The 22318-nt window shown below is 36.1% G+C and overlaps 2 protein-coding genes and 1 pseudogene across 2 annotated transcripts; 1 reads left to right on the forward strand and 2 right to left on the reverse strand.

The window, feature by feature from the left end:
* Window positions 1–266: 266 nt before the first annotated feature.
* On the reverse strand, window positions 267–2273 carry LOC107890563 (cytochrome b5). The gene is made up of 3 exons (XM_016815050.2): window positions 1917–2273; window positions 823–889; window positions 267–685 (listed from the first exon to the last, which is right to left on the reverse strand). Exons 1-3 carry the CDS (start codon window positions 2001–2003, stop codon window positions 435–437), a joined length of 405 nt encoding a protein of 134 aa, XP_016670539.2. The 5' UTR covers window positions 2004–2273; the 3' UTR covers window positions 267–434.
* Window positions 2274–18135: 15862 nt separating this feature from the next.
* On the reverse strand, window positions 18136–19117 carry LOC121220995 (cytochrome b5-like; annotated as a pseudogene).
* A 1730-nt stretch (window positions 19118–20847) lies between these two features.
* Window positions 20848–22011, forward strand: LOC121220785 (26S proteasome non-ATPase regulatory subunit 1 homolog B-like). Its single transcript, XM_041100255.1, has 2 exons — window positions 20848–21246; window positions 21876–22011. The coding sequence occupies exons 1-2, from the start codon at window positions 21092–21094 to the stop codon at window positions 22009–22011; spliced, it is 291 nt and encodes a 96-aa protein (XP_040956189.1). The 5' UTR covers window positions 20848–21091.
* Window positions 22012–22318: the final 307 nt, after the last annotated feature.

Here is a 22318-nt window from a genome sequence, read left to right on the forward strand (position 1 = left end):
TAAAATGGTTGATGGTATTTCAGGTACTGGTGGGGAAAAGCTTTTCTTATTGGTAATGCATTGGAAGGTTCTTGTATTTCATTATCATGTCCATTTTGTTCCTTTAATTTTGTTTCTTGGGAGAATTGTCAATTTAAACAGGCTAAAGATGCTCAAAAATGGAGGATAGAGATTATTACATGATACAAAGGGGTATGTTTTAATCTTTTTCTTATTTGCTATGCTCTATTCTAAGCATCAATGTTTTCAGCTTTATGGATTTTTCATGCTCAAAACAGAATGGACTTCAATTATTGTATTTAAAATCAGGGTTACAAAAATGCAGGTCCTTAAAATTATACCAACCAAACTTAAGATTATTTGAGCCTTTTCATAGAAGATAAGCATAAATGAAACCCAAGTTTTTTCCGTCATTGTAACACAATCTACTCTTTTTAAGACGATTTGGTGTAGTGATGAATACCAACGGCTAAACACAAGATGGCAAGGGGAACTAAGAACTGAAGGAGCTTGATGATGAACTCGGATGTCTTGTCTTGATTATAGTGTGGCTGGTTTGGGGGTTTATATGTCGTCTTCTTAGGGATAGTTGAGATGTCGATCTCTCCGACATAGTATTGATCCATCATGTCTCGTGCACTATCACTGTGTCCAACATCCTCAAAATCATCAGTGGCATCCTTCCCTGTAACATATACAGGCAGTAAAACCATATCAACCTCTTTGCACAATACTACATTGCTCCGACACGTCATCCACGTATCATAGGCAGTATACATAATGATAACGGAAGTTGGATGAAAATAGACCCAAAGTTTGTACCTGTTGCTGATAACAACACTTCATCGCCACCGGGATGGTCTTCCAAAAATTTTGTCACATCGTAAACCTGTTGCACGAATGAGACTGACACTAACATGAATAAATCGTCTCTTCAAACATGTGAAATCTATTACTATAGACACGAAGTACGGAAGTTTGTCGCTTTGGATTGAACTCATCTTTGATTGCAGCAGATAAGGGTCTTGTTTTCTTTTAAAGACACTAAAACCCGAGGTCAAGTTCTACAACATAGGTGCATATACGGAGAAGAGCTTTTGGTTTTGGAGAGATCATAATTGCATAATCAACACCACAAGAGGCATGAGGAAAAGCCCTACCCTGAGACACCTAGGTTCAAAGTTACCCTCTTCCTAGTTTGGTTCTAGAGGCTATCCGGAACGAACCCTTTATGACCGCTATATTGATGGTAACAGCAAATGCCTAACCATGGAACTAAACAACCATAAGTTATCTATCCACAAAGCTATGTTTACTTGGTGTGTGTTGGATATGGATATGTATCTGACATGGGTATGGTTAGTTTTTCTAAGTTTTTCCATGAAGGATACTTGAAGGTCATATCTTTGTATTCGTGTGTGAGACACAAGTGTTGGATACAGATACTCCATGGAAAATGAAGCATCGAGCAACATAGTTGAAAAGTTCTCGAACCTTGATGTTCTCACAAACAGAGGGATACTGATAATTTTAAATCCTGGGTATACTAAAATTCTCAAACTAGGCACTACCACAACTCGTTAAGCACAACAGCATAAGGCCTTGCATCATGGCTTAGATGATGATGAGCGTGTGTCGAATACAGATTTTAACTAGAACAGCTTAGTTCAATTGCAATGTAAACAATTCAAATCCCACATCGATTAGGAGATTAAACTCCCACATTCAAAAAGCTGCTCCTAATGGGTTTCATGGGATCAATAAAAAATGCCATGAAAATTTTAAAAAAGAAATTAAAAAATGAAAGCTTGAAAAAGTTGAAAAATACCCAACGCCAACATGCAAAATCCTTTAATTTGACATTAAAACGAACACATTAAGCCATTGTAATGAAAAACAGGGAGAGAAAAAAAGACCTTGCCGTTGATGATGAGCCAACAATCTTTGGGGGTGTTGTGCTCAGAGACTTGAGCCAAAGTGAACACCTTTCCATCACCAACCATTTTTCCTTTTGCTTCTTTTTGGGTTTAACTTTAACCCCTCTTTCTCTCTCAATATCTCAGGTTTGTATAAGCAAGAGCAAATATATATGTAATAAAGGAGTGAAAAATACTGGAAAAGAGGGATCTGAGAGAGAAAAAGTGGGCAGTTTTTAAAATATTTATTGAAGCAGTTAAATTTCTGTGGGCTAACCAACTAATCCATAGGCTTTTCCACTGGTTGAATTAATAATAAATGTGGGAGAAACAAACAGGCCAGGACAAGTCATATTTGCAATAATTTGCTAATGGAACCGACGCATCTTTATTGTGGTTGGATTTCTTTCCTTTTTTTTTAACTCCCATTTTGAGTGATCACAAAATAAAATTAAATTGTACCAAGAAATAAATGATTGAAAATTAAACCTCTAAATGCGTAATTGCACGTAGTAAAACTAAAGATTCATACGCTTGTAATTATACATGATGAATTTCATTGAAAATGTGATGTGTTGGATTTAAATTTTATCATTTGTATATGAAAAAGAAATTATAATATATATTCTATATAAAAATAAACATGCTTATAAATATAATAATTTGAAATTTTAACAGAATTTAATCTCTACCAATTGAAGTTCACTTTTTCTTTATGTATATTGATACTTCTCTGTTCTTAATAACTCGTTTAAATGGTGTATTTTACAACTTGTTGAGCATAAAAACCTTTTACATAGATATATACTGAACAACCGTCAAGTTTTTCGATCAAAAACTTCAAAAATTAACATTTCTTTATAATAAACAAATTTATTAATATCTTTTAATTAAAGATAATGCTCAAAATAACATTAATCGAGTTAATTGAGCTTGTTGTCTTTCATTCAAAATATAATTCAATAAAATCTAACATTTTTAAGTAGTTTTAAGGATTTGTATGAAAATAAATATATGTACTCTTTTTTTGAATGTGTACAATTGAAAACATCGGTAACAATTTTTGCATACACAAAAATATGAATCGGATCGTCTAGAAGGGAAGGGAATGAGGGTGTAGGTTAGAGTTTAGGAACTTTAGGGTCTGTTGATTTGTTGGAGTTTCGTCCTTGTTTGTTTATACTTGTACTGATGGAACTTTGAAACACTCTTTGGACTAAACATGATCCTTTCTTTTTATCTCCATGCGAGACATTGATAACTTTGGCCATTTCATGAACTCGATGATGATGATGCTGTTGGGTATAGGTCCCACTATGTGGGAAAAACCCATATTTTCTGCCACAATGTTTTGCCTTTTTTTGGTTTTGTCAAAAGCCAATTTTTTGGCCTTTTAACGTGGGAGTGGGCAGCATTCTTAATTAAGAGAAAAATTCTCAATTACATCCAGAGAGAAAAACAGAGAGTGAGATTGAAGCTTGGTGCAGCAGCGATCAACTCCTCGATCGAAGGTCCATCCGTGGTTCGATTGAGCTGATTTTGGACAGCAGCTAGGCGATAAGGTGTTCTTGACTTTGTACGGTCGGATTTTTCATCCGAGTCTTTTAGCGTCGGAAATACCCATTTTTCAGCAGCTGCGTTTTTTGGTGATGTTCTCTCATTTTTCTCTCTTTTGCTAAAGATTACATATTGTTAGCCTTGTCGGAGTTGAATGCTTGTCGTAGGCTTGATATTGTGATCTTGTAGCCGAACATTTGATGATAGTGGAGCTCTTTATCGGACTCTAAAGTCCCGTGGTTTTTACCCTTAATTTAGAGGGGTTTTCCACGTAAAAATATCGGTGTCTCTATTTATTTTTGTTGTGGCTGCATTAGTTGATTTGTGGTTGATTAAGGTTGCTAGAGAACATATCTTGTGCTATTGTGCTTGCCATAATTTTTGACAGGAGTTATAAGGAGAGAAAGAACACCGATTGTGCTTTCGCTTTGTTTCGGTTGTTCGGTTTCTTCCCAACAAACTGGTACCAGAGCTTGGTTATTGTGTCAGATAATTATGGAAATTAATACGAGCAAGATGATTATGTTGAATGGCACAAATTATCAACTTTGGCGGAATAAAATGAAGGACTTGTTGTTTGTGAAGGCTTTGCATCTTCCGGTCTTTACTACTCAAAAACCCGATTCGAAAAGTGATGAAGAATGGGAATTTGAGCATCAACAAGTGTGTGGCTTTATTCGGCAATTTGTTGAAGAAAATGTTTACAATCACATTGATCAGGAGACACATGCTCGAACATTGTGGGAGAAGCTTGAAAGCTTGTATGCTTCGAGGTCGGGCAATAACAAGTTATTTTTGCTGAAGAAAATGATGGCGCTGAAATATAAAGAAGGAATGTCTATAGCTGACCATGTTAGTGAATTTCAGAGTATGATGAATCAGTTGCTTGGTATGGGTGTCAAATTTGATGACGAGATTTTAGAACTTTGGTTGCTTGCTACTCTACTAGACTCTTGGGAGACCTTTCGAGTCTCACTCATTAATTCTGCCCCACAGGGTATTATTACTTTGGATTTGGCTAAGAGTAGTGTGTTGAATGAAGAGGTTAGAAGAAGATCACAGGGTTCTACATCACAGTCCGAGGTGTTGGTTATCGAGAACAGGGGGAGAAACAGAGACAAAGATGGAAAGGGTAGAGATAAAAGCCGAAGCAAGTCAAGATCGAGATACAAGAATCTTGAGTGTCATCATTGTGGTAAGAAAGGTCATATTAAGAAATATTGCTTCAAGTAGAAGAAAGAGAACAAAGGTGGTGGTGATAAACACGATCGGAATGACGATGAAAAATCTGAGCGTGTTGCTACTGTTACTCGTGAAGATTTGTTAGTTATTTGTGATGAGAATTTGGTCAACCTAGCATGCGACGAGACTAGTTGGGTGATTGATACTGGTGCATCACTTCATGTCACGTCGAGGAAGGAATTCTTCACATCTTATACTCCTGGTGATTTTGGGGTATTGAAGATGGGTAATGATGGTTTGGTTTCGGTTATTGGTATGGGAGATGTTAGCTTGGTGAGTAACAATGGAACAAAGTTAACTCTCAAGGATGTCAGACATGCACCGGATGTCCGTTTGAATTTGATTTCTGCAGGAAAGCTTGATGATGAGGGATTCTGTAACACCTTCAGTGAAGAGCAGTGGAAGCTGACTAAAGGCTCCTTGGTTGTGGCTCGAGGAAAGAAGAGCTCAAATTTGTACTTGATGCAAGCTTTGACTTCTCGAGAGACGGTGAATGTGACACTGAATGACAACTCAACTGAGTTGTGGCATAAACGACTCAGTCACATGAGTGAGAAGGGGCTTAGCTGTTTAGCGAAGAAGAATCAACTTTCGGGTTTAAAGAATGCTACACTGAAGAATTGTGCTCATTGTCTAGCAGGAAAGCAGAAAAGAGTTTCATTTAGAAGCCATCCTCCTCATAGGAAATCAGAGTTGCTAGAGTTGGTCCATTCAGATGTTTGTGGTCCGATAAAAGTAAGATCACATGGTGGTGCACTTTACTTTGTGACTTTCATTGATGATTGTTCAAGAAAGCTATGGGTTTACACTTTGAAGTCTAAAAATCAAGTCTTTGAGGTGTTTAAACAGTTTCAAGCATCAGTTGAAAGGGAAACTGGGAAGAAGTTGAAGTGCATTCGTACTGATAATGGTGGCGAGTACACAGGGTCGTTTCATGAGTATTGTCTGCGACAGGGAATCAGACATCAGAGAACACCACCAAAGACTCCACAGTTAAATGGGTTAGCTGAAAGAATGAACCGAACATTGATTGAGAGAGTCAGATGTTTGTTGTCAGATGCAAAGTTACCAAGATCATTTTGGGCTGAAGCTTTGAATACAGTGACGCATGTGATAAATCTGTCTCCTAGTGTTCCTTTGAAAGGTGATGTGCCAGATAGAGTTTGGTTTGGTAAAGACGTGTCATATGATCACCTACGTGTGTTCGGTTGTAAAGCATTTGTTCATGTTCCAAAGGATGAAAGATCCAAGTTGGATGCCAAGGCTCGACAATGCATTTTTATTGGTTATGGTCTAGATGGTGAGTTTGGTTATAGACTCTATGATCCAGTTCAGAAGAAACTCGTGAGAAGCAGAGATGTTGTCTTCATTGAGGATCAGACCATTGATGACATTGATAAGACGGAGAAAGTGGATTCACAAGGTAGTGGTGACTTGATCGATGTGAATCCAGTTCCCCTAGACTCTTCACCAGATCCTATCTAGGATGATGTGCATGGTGATGTTAGTGGTGACCATCAGACTATAGGTGACTTTGATACTCCCATGGATGATGTTGTGAATGATCAACAACAAGCACCTATAGCTCCACCAGCAGTTCCACTTCGAAGGTCTTCCAGAGATCGACGATATTCTGTCAGGTATTCTCCTGATGAATATGTTCTTTTGACTGACGGGGGAGAACCTGAATGTTATGAAGAGGTTATGGAGAGTGAATGCAAAGATCAGTGGGTTGAAGTGATGAAAGACGAACTTCAATCCTTGCATGAGAACCATACTTTTGAATTGGTGAAACTGCCTAAAGGCAAAAGAGCTTTGAATAATCGGTGGGTTTACAGGTTGAAGCAAGAAGAGAAGTCTTCATCTCCACGATACAAAGCTAGATTGGTCGTCAAGGGTTATACTCAGAAAAAAGGGGTTGATTTTGAAGAAATATTTTCTCCGGTTGTGAAGATGTCCTCTATCAGAACTATACTGAGTTTGGTAGCTTGTTATAACCTAGAGGTTGAACAAATGGATGTGAAAACTGCTTTTCTTCATGGTGACTTGGAAGAAGAGCTTTACATGGAGCAGCCAGAGGGTTTTGTTGCACAAGGGAAAGAGGACTATATGTGCAGATTGAAGAAGAGCTTGTATGGTTTGAAGCAAGCTCCAAGGCAATGGTACAAGAAGTTTGAGTCTGTTATGGGGGAGCAAGGCTACAAGAAGACTACTTCTGATCATTGTGTGTTTGTTAAGAGATTCTCTGGTGATGATTTTATTATTCTTTTGCTCTATGTTGATGATATGCTTATTGTTGGTCAGAATGCTTCTAGAATTGAGAAGTTGAAACAAGAGTTGAGTAAATCCTTTGGAATGAAGGATTTGGGGCCAGCAAAGCAAATTCTTGGCATAAGACTGACACGTGATAGAAAGGCCAAGAAATTATGGTTATCACAAGAGAGGTACATTGAGAAAGTACTTCAAAGGTTTAGTATGGACAAAGTTAAAGCGGTGAATACTCCCTTTGCTATGCACTTTAGATTGAGTGTTAAGCATAGTCCTTCCACAGAAAAGGAGAAGGAAGAGATGCAGAAAATTCCTTACTCTTCAGCCGTGGGTAGTGTAACATCCCAAAATAGGGCCTAAACGGAATAGTGGTTGCGAAACCACAAATCCGAGGTAGAAAAATTTATTTTATTATTATTTTAAGGTTCATGGTATGATTGCATGATTGTGTGAAAATTTCGTGATGAAATTCCATGCATAAAGTGCTTAAGTTGAGGTTAGGGACTAAATTGAATAATTTGCAAAACTTGCATTCTAGAAGTTTTTAGTATGAAATTACTTTGGAATATTAATTAGGAGGGTTTAAATAACAATTTGACCAATTTTAAGTTCATGGACAAAAATTAGGACATGGAAGGAATTTTTGAAAGTTTAGTAAGGAGGGGTAATTTGGTCATTTGGATATTAAATGAATTAAATAGGGAAAAATAACACAAAAATGGTCATCTTCTCAATTAGTTTCTGCCGATTTTTGCTCTCCTCCATAGCTGGGGTTTCTTCAACTTTCAAGCTTCATAGTAAGTGATTCCAAGCCCCGTTTTTAATGATCTTTACGTTTTTGAAGTCCCGGTAACTTGATTAAGCTTATTCTAGCAATAATTCAGCCTAGGGTTCACATTTGGAAAAATACCCATGGCTGAAATTTGTGTATTTTGGTGTTTTATGATAGAATATGAGGTTTTAAATTATGTTAAACAACTTATGCTACTCGGTTTTAAGTGAAAACGAGTAAAAGGGCTTAAATTGGAAAAAAATACCAATAGTCATAAGTATATGTTAGAGTGTGATTTTGATATTGCCATAGAAGGGAAAAATGATCAGCATGTCATAAAACATAAGAAAATAGGATGAAGTTTAATTTACGAGCCTTGGGGTAAAAGTGCAAATATGTGAAAGTTTAGGGGTAAAAATATAATTTTACAAAAGTTTGGGTCAAGGACTGTTTTAATAAATGTGAATATTAAATAAGTTAAAATTTCTATTATAGATCAAGAAGAACGAAATTCGGGAGTAGATCGGGGAAAAGAAAAAGTAAAGGACTAAATTGTAAAGTTTAGTCACATTTTGTATCAAGGTAAGTTTACAGTAAATAAATGCAATATTCTTTTATTTTACATTATTATTGTCAATTTCCAGCATTTATATATTTATGTTATGAAAATATTTAAAGTCGAATTTAAGGTGAAGTGACAGAGGAAAAGTGTTAGAAAGCTCCGGTTGAACCCTAGGAATGTTAGGATATTAGGGTTGACAGGACAGAACAGAAATGAGCCATGTAAGTCCATATTAGAAATATGGCTTTGGAGACAGGATTGAGCCATGTAAGTCCATATTATATATGGCATTGGAGACAGGAATAATTCATGTAAGTCCATGTTAAAGACATGGCATTGGCAGGATATTGATAGACAGGAACGACCCTAGTATCCTTAGTATTCCGAGTGGTTCAACGGGTCAGGGTACGAGTTAAATTACAGTGAATTAACAGCAAGGGAAAAGTAGATTATATTTATGAAAACGGAAAGGTCAGGTAAGAAAGAAGGTAAGGGAATAAAGAAGAAGATAGAAATTGAGAAGTAAAGAAATTTATGATGTTAGATGATATTATGCATAATTATCCATTATGTTGAATGTTGTGATTTATTTGCTTGTAAGCTTACTAAGCCTAGTGCTTAATCTCTTTATTTTCTTCTTCTTAAAGTACTTATCTAGTCACTCGGGGATCGAAGGAAACGTCGGAGGCCGATCACACTATCAAAGAAATAACTCGGTATAACTAGACGTTTTGTTTTGGGTATGGCATGTATAGAAACTTAGCTACTTTTGGTATAATATGAATAATGAGTGATGTGTAAGTAGTTGATGATGTATGGTTATTAAAATGATTAAGGATGAAGGTGTTTGTTGTTATGAAAGATTAGGTGATAAATTATGCATGGAAATCATAAAAGGATAAAATTTTGCAAAAAAAAACAGAATTCAGGCAGCACAGTGACGTGAATTTGAAAAATCACCCAAGATAGTATAAAATGAATTAGAGGGTGAATGATATATGGAATTAAAGCTTGTTGAGTCTATTTTCATGGAAAAATAACGGTGTAGGAAAAAGAAATTTATATTTTAAGATATGTGAATTTTAGTAAGATAGGGTCAGAACTATTTTTGGAGTCCCCTAATCTGAGTTTAGAAAATAATTACAAATTGTACAAAAATGGTTATGAGTTGAAATTTACATGCTTAGATTCCTTAATGAGTCTATTTTCTATAGAAACAAGTAAGAACTTCATATGAAAATCCTATAGCGAGAAAACTTATTTTTAGTGACTAGAGGTCAGGGCAGTCTGGTGGTGACACAGGGGAGACTTTAACTAATAAACTGTACTAATTTGCTGAACAAAAAATTCTAAAAATTTTATGGTGAGTAGATATATGAGTCTAGTTTCAGGGAAAATTTACGGGATTAAATTTCGAGTTCTTTAGCTCAAGTTATAATTAATTTAGTAACTGCTGCGCGACTAGACAGATTTGCTGCGAATAATGAAATAAATTTTCAAACCTAGTTTTTATGCTCCGAACTGGTAAGATAAGCCAAGTAATGCCTCATGCTCGACTCCAGAAACGGTCTCGGGTAAGGGGTGTTACATTTATTGGTATCAGAGCAGGTTTAGTCGGTTCTCGGAACAGTTAGTGTGAGAAAAAGTCTAGCTATACATGCCATACTTGTATTTTGATAGTGTGACGACTCCTGACAATTTTTTTTAATAAACATTTTGTTTTATAGTAATGGATCCCGGGCGAGCTGGTGATGATGATGTAGAAAGTAATGCGCCTGCTTCCACAGAAGGGGCAGCGCCATCTGAGAATAGGCCAGTAATAGTTGATCAGGGAGGAGTGACTCGAGAAGCTCTCTTCCGAGCTTTGAATGATTTGTTTGCCGAGTTCGTTCGTACGAATCCGGCAGTTAGACCTCCACCCCCTCATGATTCTCAGGCTACCCATGCAGCTCAAGCTTCCCTAGTCACAGGTACAATGGTAAGAGAAAAGCCACCAGTTGATAGAATCAGGAAACAAGGGGCAGAAGAGTTCCGAGCAACAAAAGATGATGATGCAGAAAGAGCAGAATTTTGGTTAGAAAATACTATCAGAGTCTTCGACGAATTATCTTGTACACCCGAGGAGTGTATGAAATGTGTAGTATCACTTCTTAGAGACTCAGCCTACTACTGGTGGAAGACACTTGTATCAGTTGTACCGAAAGAGAGGGTCACTTGGGATTTCTTTCAGGAAAAATTTACGGATCTTAATTTTGAGTTTTGAAACTCGAGAAATGAATTTTTAAGCAACCATGACGCAGAAAAACAGTTTATTCCAAAAATTAAAATAAGTGGTTTAGAGTTGTTTAAAAGGTAAGATAAGTTTAGTAACACCTCAAGCTTGACTCCGGTGACGGTTTCGGGTGTGGGGGTGTTACATTATCTTTCAATTCTTTCAATTCCAACGGAGCCATTCTATAAGGAGCAATAGAAATGGGCGTAGTACCTGGAATCAACTCAATACCAAACTCAACTTCTCTAACAGGAGGCAAACTTGGTAGTTCTTCCGGAAACACATCGGGAAACTCACATACCACAGGCACTGATTCAATTTTCAATTCTGGATCTTTAGTGTTTAACACATAAAAATCTCAGTTGCAAGAATTAACATATAAAGGCTTGGTAAGACCCAGTAGTTCACCATGGGGTGCACCAGTGCTATTTGTGAAAAAGAAAGACGGATCGATGAGATTATGCATAGATTATCGGCAACTTAACAAGGTAACAGTAAAGAACAAGTATCCATTGCCTAGAATTGATGATTTGTTTGATCAATTGAAGGGAGCTACTGTGTTTTCCAAGATAGATTTGAGATCCGGATACTATCAGTTGCGAGTTAAAGAGTCAGATGTCCTGAAGACTGCTTTTCGGACTAGGTATGGTCATTATGAGTTCCTTGTGATTCCATTTGGCTTGACTAATGCTCATGCCATTTTCATGGACTTAATGAACCGAATTTTCAGATCGTATTTAGATAAGTTTGTAGTTGTGTTCATTGATGATATTTTGATTTATTCTCATGATGAGACTAAGCATGCAGAGCATTTGAGAACAGTTTTACAAATTCTGAGAGATAATCAGTTGTATGCCAAGTTCAGCAAAAGTGAGTTCTGGTTACGAGAAGTTGGTTTTCTTGGACATATTGTCTTAGGTGAAGGTATTAAGGTTGATACGAGCAAGATTTTAGCCATTGTTGATTGGAAGCCTCCTAGAAATGTATCAGAAGTTAGAAGTTTTCTTGGTCTTACCGGATATTATAGACGATTTGTGGAGGGATTTTCCATGATAGCTACCCCGTTGACGAGACTGCTACGGAAGGATGTTAAGTTTGAATGGACTGAGAAGTGCCAACAAAGTTTTGACAAGTTAAAGGCATTGTTGACGGAAGCTCCTATCTTAGTACAGCCGGAACCGAGTAAAGAATTTGTGATTTACAGTGATGCATCCTTGAATGGGCTCGGTTGTATACTCATGCAGGAAGGAAAGGCAATTGCTTATGCCTCTAGACAATTGAAGCCACATGAGAAAAATTATCCGACACGTGATTTAGAGCTAGTTGCTATTGTATTTGCATTGAAGATTTGGAGACATTATTTGTATGGTGAAAGGTGACGGATATTTACCGATCATAAAAGCTTGAAATACTTGATGACTCAAAAAGATTTGAATTTGAGGCAAAGAAGATGGTTGGAATTGCTTAAAGATTATGAGTTAGTGATTGATTATCACCCAGGTAAGGCAAATGTAGTTGCTGACGCTTTAAGTAGGAAACTTTTATTTACATTGCGAGCTTTGAATACCAATTTAGCCATGTCAGATGATGGTTCTATTTTAGCTGAATTGAGAGCTAAACCGGTATTTCTTGAAGAGATTTGTGAAGCTCAGAAAAATGATAATGAGTTACAAGCTAAAAGAGCTCAATGTGAGTCAGGCATAGAATCAGATTTCTGGATTGGTTCTGATGGTTGTTTGATGTTTAGAGACAGAATTTGTGTACCAAAGAATGATGAGCTTATTCGGAAGATTTTACAGGAAGCACATAGCAGTCCTTTATCTATTCATCCAGGCAGTACAAAAATGTATAATGATTTAAAAAAATTGTATTGATGGGTAGGAATGAAAAGAGATATTTCAGAGTTTGTTTCTAGATGCTTGATTTGTCAATAGGTAAAGGCCGAACATCAGGTACCCTCAGGATTATTGCAGCCTGTGCTAGTTCCGAAATGGAAATGGGATCGAGTTACTATGGATTTTGTGACAGGATTACCGTTTACACCGAGAAAGAAAGATGCAGTATGGGTTGTGATTGATAAGTTAACGAAGTCGGCTCATTTTATCCCAGTTCGTATGGATTATTCACTTGACAAGTTGGCGGAGTTGTATATTTCAGAGATAGTCAGGCTACATGGGGTACCATTATCGATCATTTCAGACAGAGATCCAAGATTTACTTCACGGTTTTGGAAGAAATTACAAGAGGTTTTGGGCACAAAGTTGAGTTTTAGTACAGCTTTCCATCCTCAAACCGACGGTCAGTCAGAGAGAGTTATTCAGGTACTTGAAGATATGCTTAGATGTTGTGTATTAGAATTTCAAGGTAGTTGGGAAAAATACTTACCATTGGTAGAGTTTGCCTATAATAATAGTTACCAGTCAAGTTTGAAAATGACACCTTATGAAGCTTTGTATGGACGTAAATGCCGTACACCTTTATATTGGACAGAGCTTAAAGAAAGCCAGATTTACGGGGTTGATCTAGTTAAAGAAACAGAAGAAAAAGTGAAAGTTATCAGAAATTGTTTAAAAGCAGCTTCAGACAAGCAGAAGTCGTATGCAGATTTAAAAAGAAAAGAGATCGAATATCAAGTTGGTGACAAAGTTTTTTTGAAAGTATCCCCGTGGAAGAAAGTTCTCAGATTTGGCAAGAAAGGCAAACTAAGTCCACGTTTTATTGGACCGTTTGAAGTAATTGAGAGAGTCGGACCATTAGCATATCGGTTAGCTTTGCCGATTGAGTTAGAGAAGATTCATAATGTATTTCATGTGTCTATGCTACGTCGTTATCGTTCAGATCCATCACATGTGATTTCTCAGACAGAGGTTGAGATTCAGCCAGACATGACTTACGGTGAAGAACCGGTAAAGATTCTAGCTCGAGAGGTAAAGCAATTAAGGAATAAAAGTATTGCACTTGTGAAAGTACTATGGAATAGACACGGGGTAGATGAGGCTACATGGGAACCCGAAGAGGATATGCGAAAACAGTACCCAAATCTCTTCACAGGTAAGATTTTCGGGACGAAAATCCCTAAAAGGGGGGAGAAATGTAACATCCCAAAATAGGGCCTAAACGGAATAGTGGTTGCGAAACCACAAATCCGAGGTAGAAAAATTTATTTTATTATTATTTTAAGGTTCATGGTATGATTGCATGATTGTGTGAAAATTTCGTGATGAAATTCCATGCATAAAGTGCTTAAGTTGAGGTTAGGGACTAAATTGAATAATTTGCAAAACTTGCATTCTAGAAGTTTTAGTATGAAATTACTTTGGAATATTAATTAGGAGGGTTTAAATAACAATTTGACCAATTTTAAGTTCATGGACAAAAATTAGGACATGGAAGGAATTTTTGAAAGTTTAGTAAGGAGGGGTAATTTGGTCATTTGGATATTAAATGAATTAAATAGGGAAAAATAACACAAAAATGGTCATCTTCTCAATTAGTTTCTGCCGATTTTTGCTCTCCTCCATAGCTGGGGTTTCTTCAACTTTCAAGCTTCATAGTAAGTGATTCCAAGCCCCGTTTTTAATGATCTTTACGTTTTTGAAGTCCCGGTAACTTGATTAAGCTTATTCTAGCAATAATTCAGCCTAGGGTTCACATTTGGAAAAATACCCATGGCTGAAATTTGTGTATTTTGGTGTTTTATGATAGAATATGAGGTTTTAAATTATGTTAAACAACTTATGCTACTCGGTTTTAAGTGAAAACGAGTAAAAGGGCTTAAATTGGAAAAAAATACCAATAGTCATAAGTATATGTTAGAGTGTGATTTTGATATTGCCATAGAAGGGAAAAATGATCAGCATGTCATAAAACATAAGAAAATAGGATGAAGTTTAATTTACGAGCCTTGGGGTAAAAGTGCAAATATGTGAAAGTTTAGGGGTAAAAATATAATTTTACAAAAGTTTGGGTCAAGGACTGTTTTAATAAATGTGAATATTAAATAAGTTAAAATTTCTATTATAGATCAAGAAGAACGAAATTCGGGAGTAGATCGGGGAAAAGAAAAAGTAAAGGACTAAATTGTAAAGTTTAGTCACATTTTGTATCAAGGTAAGTTTACAGTAAATAAATGCAATATTCTTTTATTTTACATTATTATTGTCAATTTCCAGCATTTATATATTTATGTTATGAAAATATTTAAAGTCGAATTTAAGGTGAAGTGACAGAGGAAAAGTGTTAGAAAGCTCCGGTTGAACCCTAGGAATGTTAGGATATTAGGGTTGACAGGACAGAACAGAAATGAGCCATGTAAGTCCATATTAGAAATATGGCTTTGGAGACAGGATTGAGCCATGTAAGTCCATATTATATATGGCATTGGAGACAGGAATAATTCATGTAAGTCCATGTTAAAGACATGGCATTGGCAGGATATTGATAGACAGGAACGACCCTAGTATCCTTAGTATTCCGAGTGGTTCAACGGGTCAGGGTACGAGTTAAATTACAGTGAATTAACAGCAAGGGAAAAGTAGATTATATTTATGAAAACGGAAAGGTCAGGTAAGAAAGAAGGTAAGGGAATAAAGAAGAAGATAGAAATTGAGAAGTAAAGAAATTTATGATGTTAGATGATATTATGCATAATTATCCATTATGTTGAATGTTGTGATTTATTTGCTTGTAAGCTTACTAAGCCTAGTGCTTAATCTCTTTATTTTCTTCTTCTTAAAGTACTTATCTAGTCACTCGGGGATCGAAGGAAACGTCGGAGGCCGATCACACTATCAAAGAAATAACTCGGTATAACTAGACGTTTTGTTTTGGGTATGGCATGTATAGAAACTTAGCTACTTTTGGTATAATATGAATAATGAGTGATGTGTAAGTAGTTGATGATGTATGGTTATTAAAATGATTAAGGATGAAGGTGTTTGTTGTTATGAAAGATTAGGTGATAAATTATGCATGGAAATCATAAAAGGATAAAATTTTGCAAAAAAAACAGAATTCAGGCAGCACAGTGACGTGAATTTGAAAAATCACCCAAGATAGTATAAAATGAATTAGAGGGTGAATGATATATGGAATTAAAGCTTGTTGAGTCTATTTTCATGGAAAAATAACGGTGTAGGAAAAAGAAATTTATATTTTAAGATATGTGAATTTTAGTAAGATAGGGTCAGAACTATTTTTGGAGTCCCCTAATCTGAGTTTAGAAAATAATTACAAATTGTACAAAAATGGTTATGAGTTGAAATTTACATGCTTAGATTCCTTAATGAGTCTATTTTCTATAGAAACAAGTAAGAACTTCATATGAAAATCCTATAGCGAGAAAACTTATTTTTAGTGACTAGAGGTCAGGGCAGTCTGGTGGTGACACAGGGGAGACTTTAACTAATAAACTGTACTAATTTGCTGAACAAAAAATTCTAAAAATTTTATGGTGAGTAGATATATGAGTCTAGTTTCAGGGAAAATTTACGGGATTAAATTTCGAGTTCTTTAGCTCAAGTTATAATTAATTTAGTAACTGCTGCGCGACTAGACAGATTTGCTGCGAATAATGAAATAAATTTTCAAACCTAGTTTTTATGCTCCGAACTGGTAAGATAAGCCAAGTAATGCCTCATGCTCGACTCCAGAAACGGTCTCGGGTAAGGGGTGTTACAGGTAGTTTGATGTACGCAATGGTTTGCACGAGACCAGACTTGGCTTATGCCGTTGGTACAGTTAGTCGGTTTCTTTCTAATCCAGGCAGAGAGCATTGGAATGCAGTGAAGTGGATTATGAGATATCTTCGTGGCACTTCCAACATGAAACTTTGTTTCGGCAATGAGAAACCTGTTCTTGTTGGGTATACAGATTCAGACATGGCCGGAGACATTGACTCGAGGAGATCTACTTCAGGTTACTTAATCACTTATGCAGGGGGAGCTGTGGCATGGCAATCGAGACTGCAAAAGTGTGTTGCATTGTCCACCACCGAATCAGAGTTCATTGCAGCAACCGAAGCGTGTAAGGAGATGCTTTGGATGAAGAAGTTTGTGCATGAGCTTGGTTTTACTCAGGAGAAGTATGTCCTGTACTGTGATAGCCAGAGTGCTATTCATCTTGGTAAGAACTCAACTTTTCATGCTAGATCTAAGCATATTGATGTGAGGTACCATTGGATACGAGATGTTCTTGAAGCTAAGCTGTTAGAGCTTGAGAAGATACACACTAATGATAATGGTGCTGATATGTTGACGAAGGCCTTACCAAGAGGAAAGTTTGAAGCATGTTGTTTGACCTCCGGCATGGAGGCATTCCCCACATAGTTGGAGGGGGAGATTTGTTGGGTATAGGTCCCACTATGTGGGAAAAACCCATATTTTCTGCCACAATGTTTTGCCTTTTTTGGTTTTGTCAAAAGCCAATTTTTTGGCCTTTTAACGTGGGAGTGGGCAGCATTCTTAATTGAGAGAAAATTCTCAATTACATCCAGAGAGAAAAACAGAGAGTGAGATTGAAGCTTGGTGCAGCAGCGATCAACTCCTCGATCGAAGGTCCATCCGTGGTTCGATTGAGCTGATTTTTGGACAGCAGCTAGGCGATAAGGTGTTCTTGACTTTGTACGGTCGGATTTTTCATCCGAGTCTTTTAGCGTCGGAAATACCCATTTTTCAGCAGCTGCGTTTTTTGGTGATGTTCTCTCATTTTTCTCTCTTTTGCTAAAGATTACATATTGTTAGCCTTGTCGGAGTTGAATGCTTGTTGTAGGCTTGATATTGTGATCTTGTAGCCGAACATTTGATGATAGTGGAGCTCTTTATCGGACTCTAAAGTCCCGTGGTTTTTACCCTTAATTTAGAGGGGTTTTCCACGTAAAAATATCGGTGTCTCTATTTATTTTTGTTGTGGTTGCATTAGTTGATTTGTGGTTGATTAAGGTTGCTAGAGAACATATCTTGTGCTATTGTGCTTGCCATAATTTTTGACAGGAGTTATAAGGAGAGAAAGAACACCGGTTGTGCTTTCGCTTTGTTTCGGTTGTTCGGTTTCTTCCCAACAGATGCAGCCCGTGAGTATGAGCAGAAACGATGTTTCATCGAGTCATGACTGACTGCTTCCATTAAACCTCTCATGTATAAAATGGTTGATGGTATTTCTGGTACTGGTGGGGATAAGCTTTTCTTATTGGTAATGCATTGGAAGGTTCTTGTATTTCATTATCATGTCCATTCTGCACTTTTTAACTTTGTTTCTTGGGAGAATTGTCAATTTAAACGGGTTATAGATGCTCAAAAATGGAGGACAGATATTATTACATGATACAAAGGGTATGTTTTAATCTTTTTCCTATTTGCTATGCTCTATTGTAAGCATCATATTTTCAGCTTTATGGATTGTTCATACTCAACAGAATGGACTTCAATTGTTGTCTTTAAAATCAGGGTTACAAACATGCAGGTCCATAAAATTATACAACCAAATTTAAGATTATTTGAGCCTTTTCATAGAAGATAAGCATAAATGAAACCCGAGTTTTTCCAGACTTTTAAGACGATTGGGGGTAGAGATGAATACCGACGGCTAAACACAAGATGGCAAGGGGAACTAAGAACTGAAGGAGCTTGATGATGAACTCGAACTACTTGTCTTGATTACTGTTCGGGGGTTTATATGTCGTCTTCGTAGGGATGGTTGAGATGTCGATCTCTCCGACATAGTATTGATCCAGCATGTCTCGTGCGCTATCACTGTGTCCAACATCCTCAAAATCATCAGTGGCATACTTCCCTGTAACATATACAGGCAGTAAAACCATATCAACCTCTTTGCACAATACTTCATTGCTCCGACACGTCATCCAAGTATCTTAGGCAGTATACATAATGATAGCGAAAGTCAGATGAAATAGACCCAAAGTTTGTACCTGTTGCTGATAACAACACTTCGTCGCCACCAGGATGGTCTTTCAAATACTTTGTCACATCGTAAACCTGTTGCACGAATGAGGCCGACACTAATATGAATAAATCGTGCTCTTCAAACATATTGTGAAATCTATTACTATAGACAAAGTATGGAAGTTTGTCACTTTGGATTGAACTCATCTTTGATTGCAGCAGATAAGGGTCTTGTTTTCTTTTAAAGACACTAAAACCTGAGGTCAAGTTTCACGACATAGGTGCATATACAGAGAAGAGCTTTTGGTTTTGGAGATCATAATTGCATGATCAAACACATTAAGCCATCATAATGAAAAACAGGGAGATCAGAAAAGAAGACCTTGTCATTGATGATGAGCCAACAATCTTTGGGGGTGTTGTGCTCAGAGACTTGAGCCAAAGTGAACACCTTTCCATCACCACCCATTTTCTTTTTGCTTCTTTTGCGGTTGAATACTTTAACCCCTCTTTCTCTCTCAACATCGCAGGTTTATAAGCAAGAGCAAATATATATGTAATAAAGGAGTGAAAAATACTGGGAAAGAGAGATTTGAGAGAGAACAAGTGGGCAGTTTTTAGTAGTGACCTGGTAATAATAAATGTGGGAGAAACAAACAGGGCAGGACAAGTCATATTTGCAATAATTTGCGAATGAAACCGACGCAATTTTATTGTGGTTGGATTTTTTTCCATGCGATTAATTACAAAATAAAATTAAATTCTACAAATAAAGGAAGAATCGAAAATAATTAGAAATTAAATTTCAAATGTGGAATTGGGCAAGATTAGAGATTCGAATGTGTGTAATTGTACGTGATGGGTTTCATTGAAGATGTAGTGTCGAGTTAGATACCGAAAATTTAAATTTAAATAATCTTTTGTGTATGAAAAAATTATGTACCATAAATATCTATGAATGATATTATATAATTTAAATAATTTTATATAAAAATAGATAAGCAATTTTAAATAAAACATAATAGAATTTTGATGTCTACCATTGAAAGAAAGTTCACTCTTTATTTTATTCGACGTGTATTGGTGCTTCTATATTTTTAATAACCCGCTTAAATGATATATTTCACAATTCTTGAGCATAATTTTTTCAAAAATATATATATATATATTTCGACTAAAAACTTGGGACATTAATATTTCTTTATAATAAACAAATTTATTAATACAAACTTATAATTGAACATGATATCTTTTATTCAAAGCACAATTCAATGAAACTCGACATTTTTAAGTAGATTTTAAGGATTTATGAAGACACTTAAAAGTTTGGATGGGCTTTCTATTAGTGGCAAAATTTAAAGATTAATACCTTTCCAATTATGAAGTAAATTAATGATTGGAGTGATTAAGATTCAACATTATTTTCTATATCTTACAATGCATTTTGTTTCATCAACGATTGTCCACTGCAACTTACAGTATAAACTCTATATTTATTGTAGCTCACATTATGTTTGTTATTCTTAAGATTAACGTGCATGGAGAGAACAGCGTTCAACTAAACATTGTCTGTGCTACATAGTCGTTAAAGCTCATTAACATGTCTTTTGTTAAAGGATCAGTAATCATTAATTCGATGTTAATGTGATCAATTATCACTTCGTTCTTTTCACCACTTTCATTATTTCTAGTAAAAAAAAATAATAACTAAATCATCGCAGTATTTGTAGTTTATGGCTTAGACAGAATTAAGAACCCTAATATATATATAAAAACACGCTTCAACTGTACTTTGTTTAAGATGGTCTCAAAGCAATAAATAAACTTGACTTCCATAATAGAAGTACTCATCAAAGTCTATTTTGCACTCCATACTTGTGTTGTATGTATACCATATCGCATAGAGGAAGGTAAGAATAATTGAGTTGATTTTACATTCCTCAGATTTACCAGAAAAAGGAACAAGATTAGCGTTGTTGATTGGAAACAAGAAAACACATAATTAACCCCTTAATGTATTAAGTGGGAGTATGACTTCTTCAACAACAAAATATTGTCTCATTTTATCGTGAGTTTTTTCTGTCTATTCTTATTGAAACATTTGTTATGCTGAAAATATAAGCAAAAACAACTGTCAAGCACAACATTTGATTGCCAAAAGCCTCGTACAATATGCCAAGCTTGTTAGACTGACAACTGGCCATTGTGTAAAAGGACTTAATTTACAAAGGACTTAATTGTGTAAAAGAAAACTTCCGAGGCTAATGTTTAAAACTTAAAAGTTGCAAAAATCGATTTCTTTTCCTTCAAGACAAATGTGTATTCTTATTTCCCTCTTCGATCAGATTCAGGGGAAAAAATTGCTCCTAAAATTTCCAGTTTTTTCTTCCTAAACCTAAGCGAGTATTTTCCATTGCTTTCTTTCTCCGTCATCGCTTCATCCTCGGCGTTCGTCTCCGAATCGTCGCCGGCTCTCTTCTACTGACGAGATACGAAAGCTAAACTCTCCAATTTACCCCTTCTTTTTATTCTTTTATTGGCGAAACCCCTCCAAAAAAAAAAAGAAAGTTTGGGTTTTTTATTTTATTTTGTGGAAGGATAAAAATGGCGGCTGCTGCGGCGACGATGGTTAGTTCAGCTGGAGGGTTGCTGGCGATGCTTAACGAGAGCCACCCTCAGTTAAAATATCATGCCCTTTCTAATTTGATTAGCTTCGTTGACCAATTTTGGCCTGAGATCTCCACCAGCGTTCCTATCATGTAAGTCTCGAGTTTTTTCTGCTGTATTTTTCTTTGTTTAGCTAGGGTTTAGGCTTTGGTTGTTTTGATCTGATTGTTAGGTGGGAAATTGAATGAACAGAGTGAAGAAAGTTCTTTTTGATGTTTTGATTTAGTTACTCTAGAAAATACCGAAATTTAGTTTGAATTTAGTAAGTTAAGTGGGTAAAATTCAATTTTGATTGAGCTTGGGTTGGTTTACTTGTTTGTGGAGATTTCGCATGTTTAATTTTTTGGTTTAGCTGGAAAGGTGAAATTTGGATTCAACTAAATTGTGGCCTTTCTGGGCATTTAGTAATCCATTGCTTTAGTCAGCTATATGTTCTGCACAAGTAAGTTCAAATTAGGAAGAATTGAATGCAACTATTTTGCAATGTGGGTAATAGTTTGATCACTTAGACATTGAACTTTTGATGAATACAACAATGGGGACGATGATTTTTGAAATTTCCACTGGATTATGAGTCATTGTTCACTTTATTTGGAAAATTCCGTTCATAGTTTTGTAGAAGTTATGTAGCCTGCATTCTGCAATGGGAGTGTTTCTGGTTCAAAATAGTGCACTTCATGAGTTTTGGATGTGAATACTGATCATATTCCGTGTTTTTCAGAGAAAGCTTGTATGAAGATGAGGAATTTGGCCAGCATCTGAGACAACTTGCTGCTTTGCTTGTCTCGAAGGTCTTTCTCTTGTCTATCTGTCTGTATGCATGTTCATGTGGTGACCAAATGCTTGTAGTAGCATGATTTCTGGAAATTAAACCACTTGGGTTCTTCTAGTAAAGGGGAAAATCTGCACTCCTTGATTTGCATCTTTTGCTTTTCCTGGACAGTTTCCTACTCAACGTTGCTGATTTTGCAAATATTAGTGACCCCCAAAAATGTTCCACTTCTGTAAACTAACAGAAAAAGTGGTATAATGTTAATATATAATTGTCAAAAACGCTGCGGTTATATTGTGGAACATTATTAGCATTGCTTTTAAATTTGTAGATGAGAAGTAATAGAAGTTTATGCTTTCTCTCTTATTTTTTTTATTTGATTGTTGACTTTT

The sequence above is a fragment of the Gossypium hirsutum genome, chromosome D09, assembly GCF_007990345.1.
Source record: "Gossypium hirsutum isolate 1008001.06 chromosome D09, Gossypium_hirsutum_v2.1, whole genome shotgun sequence".
Classification (NCBI taxonomy): Eukaryota; Viridiplantae; Streptophyta; class Magnoliopsida; order Malvales; family Malvaceae; genus Gossypium; species Gossypium hirsutum.

What these genes read in the sequence shown, in the direction of transcription:
- LOC107890563 (XM_016815050.2), bottom strand. Translation starts at nt 2,003, where the DNA reads ATGGTTGGTGATGGAAAGGTGTTCACTTTGGCTCAAGTCTCTGAGCAC. An exon ending in GGCTCATCATCAACGGCAAG is followed by an intron (nt 890 to 1,916) that starts GTCTTTTTTTCT and finishes TTCGTGCAACAG; the next exon opens with GTTTACGATGTGACAAAATT. An exon ending in AGTGTTGTTATCAGCAACAG is followed by an intron (nt 686 to 822) that starts GTACAAACTTTG and finishes TATATGTTACAG; the next exon opens with GGAAGGATGCCACTGATGAT.
- LOC121220785 (XM_041100255.1), top strand. Translation starts at nt 21,092, where the DNA reads ATGGCGGCTGCTGCGGCGACGATGGTTAGTTCAGCTGGAGGGTTGCTG. An exon ending in TCCACCAGCGTTCCTATCAT is followed by an intron (nt 21,247 to 21,875) that starts GTAAGTCTCGAG and finishes CGTGTTTTTCAG; the next exon opens with AGAAAGCTTGTATGAAGATG.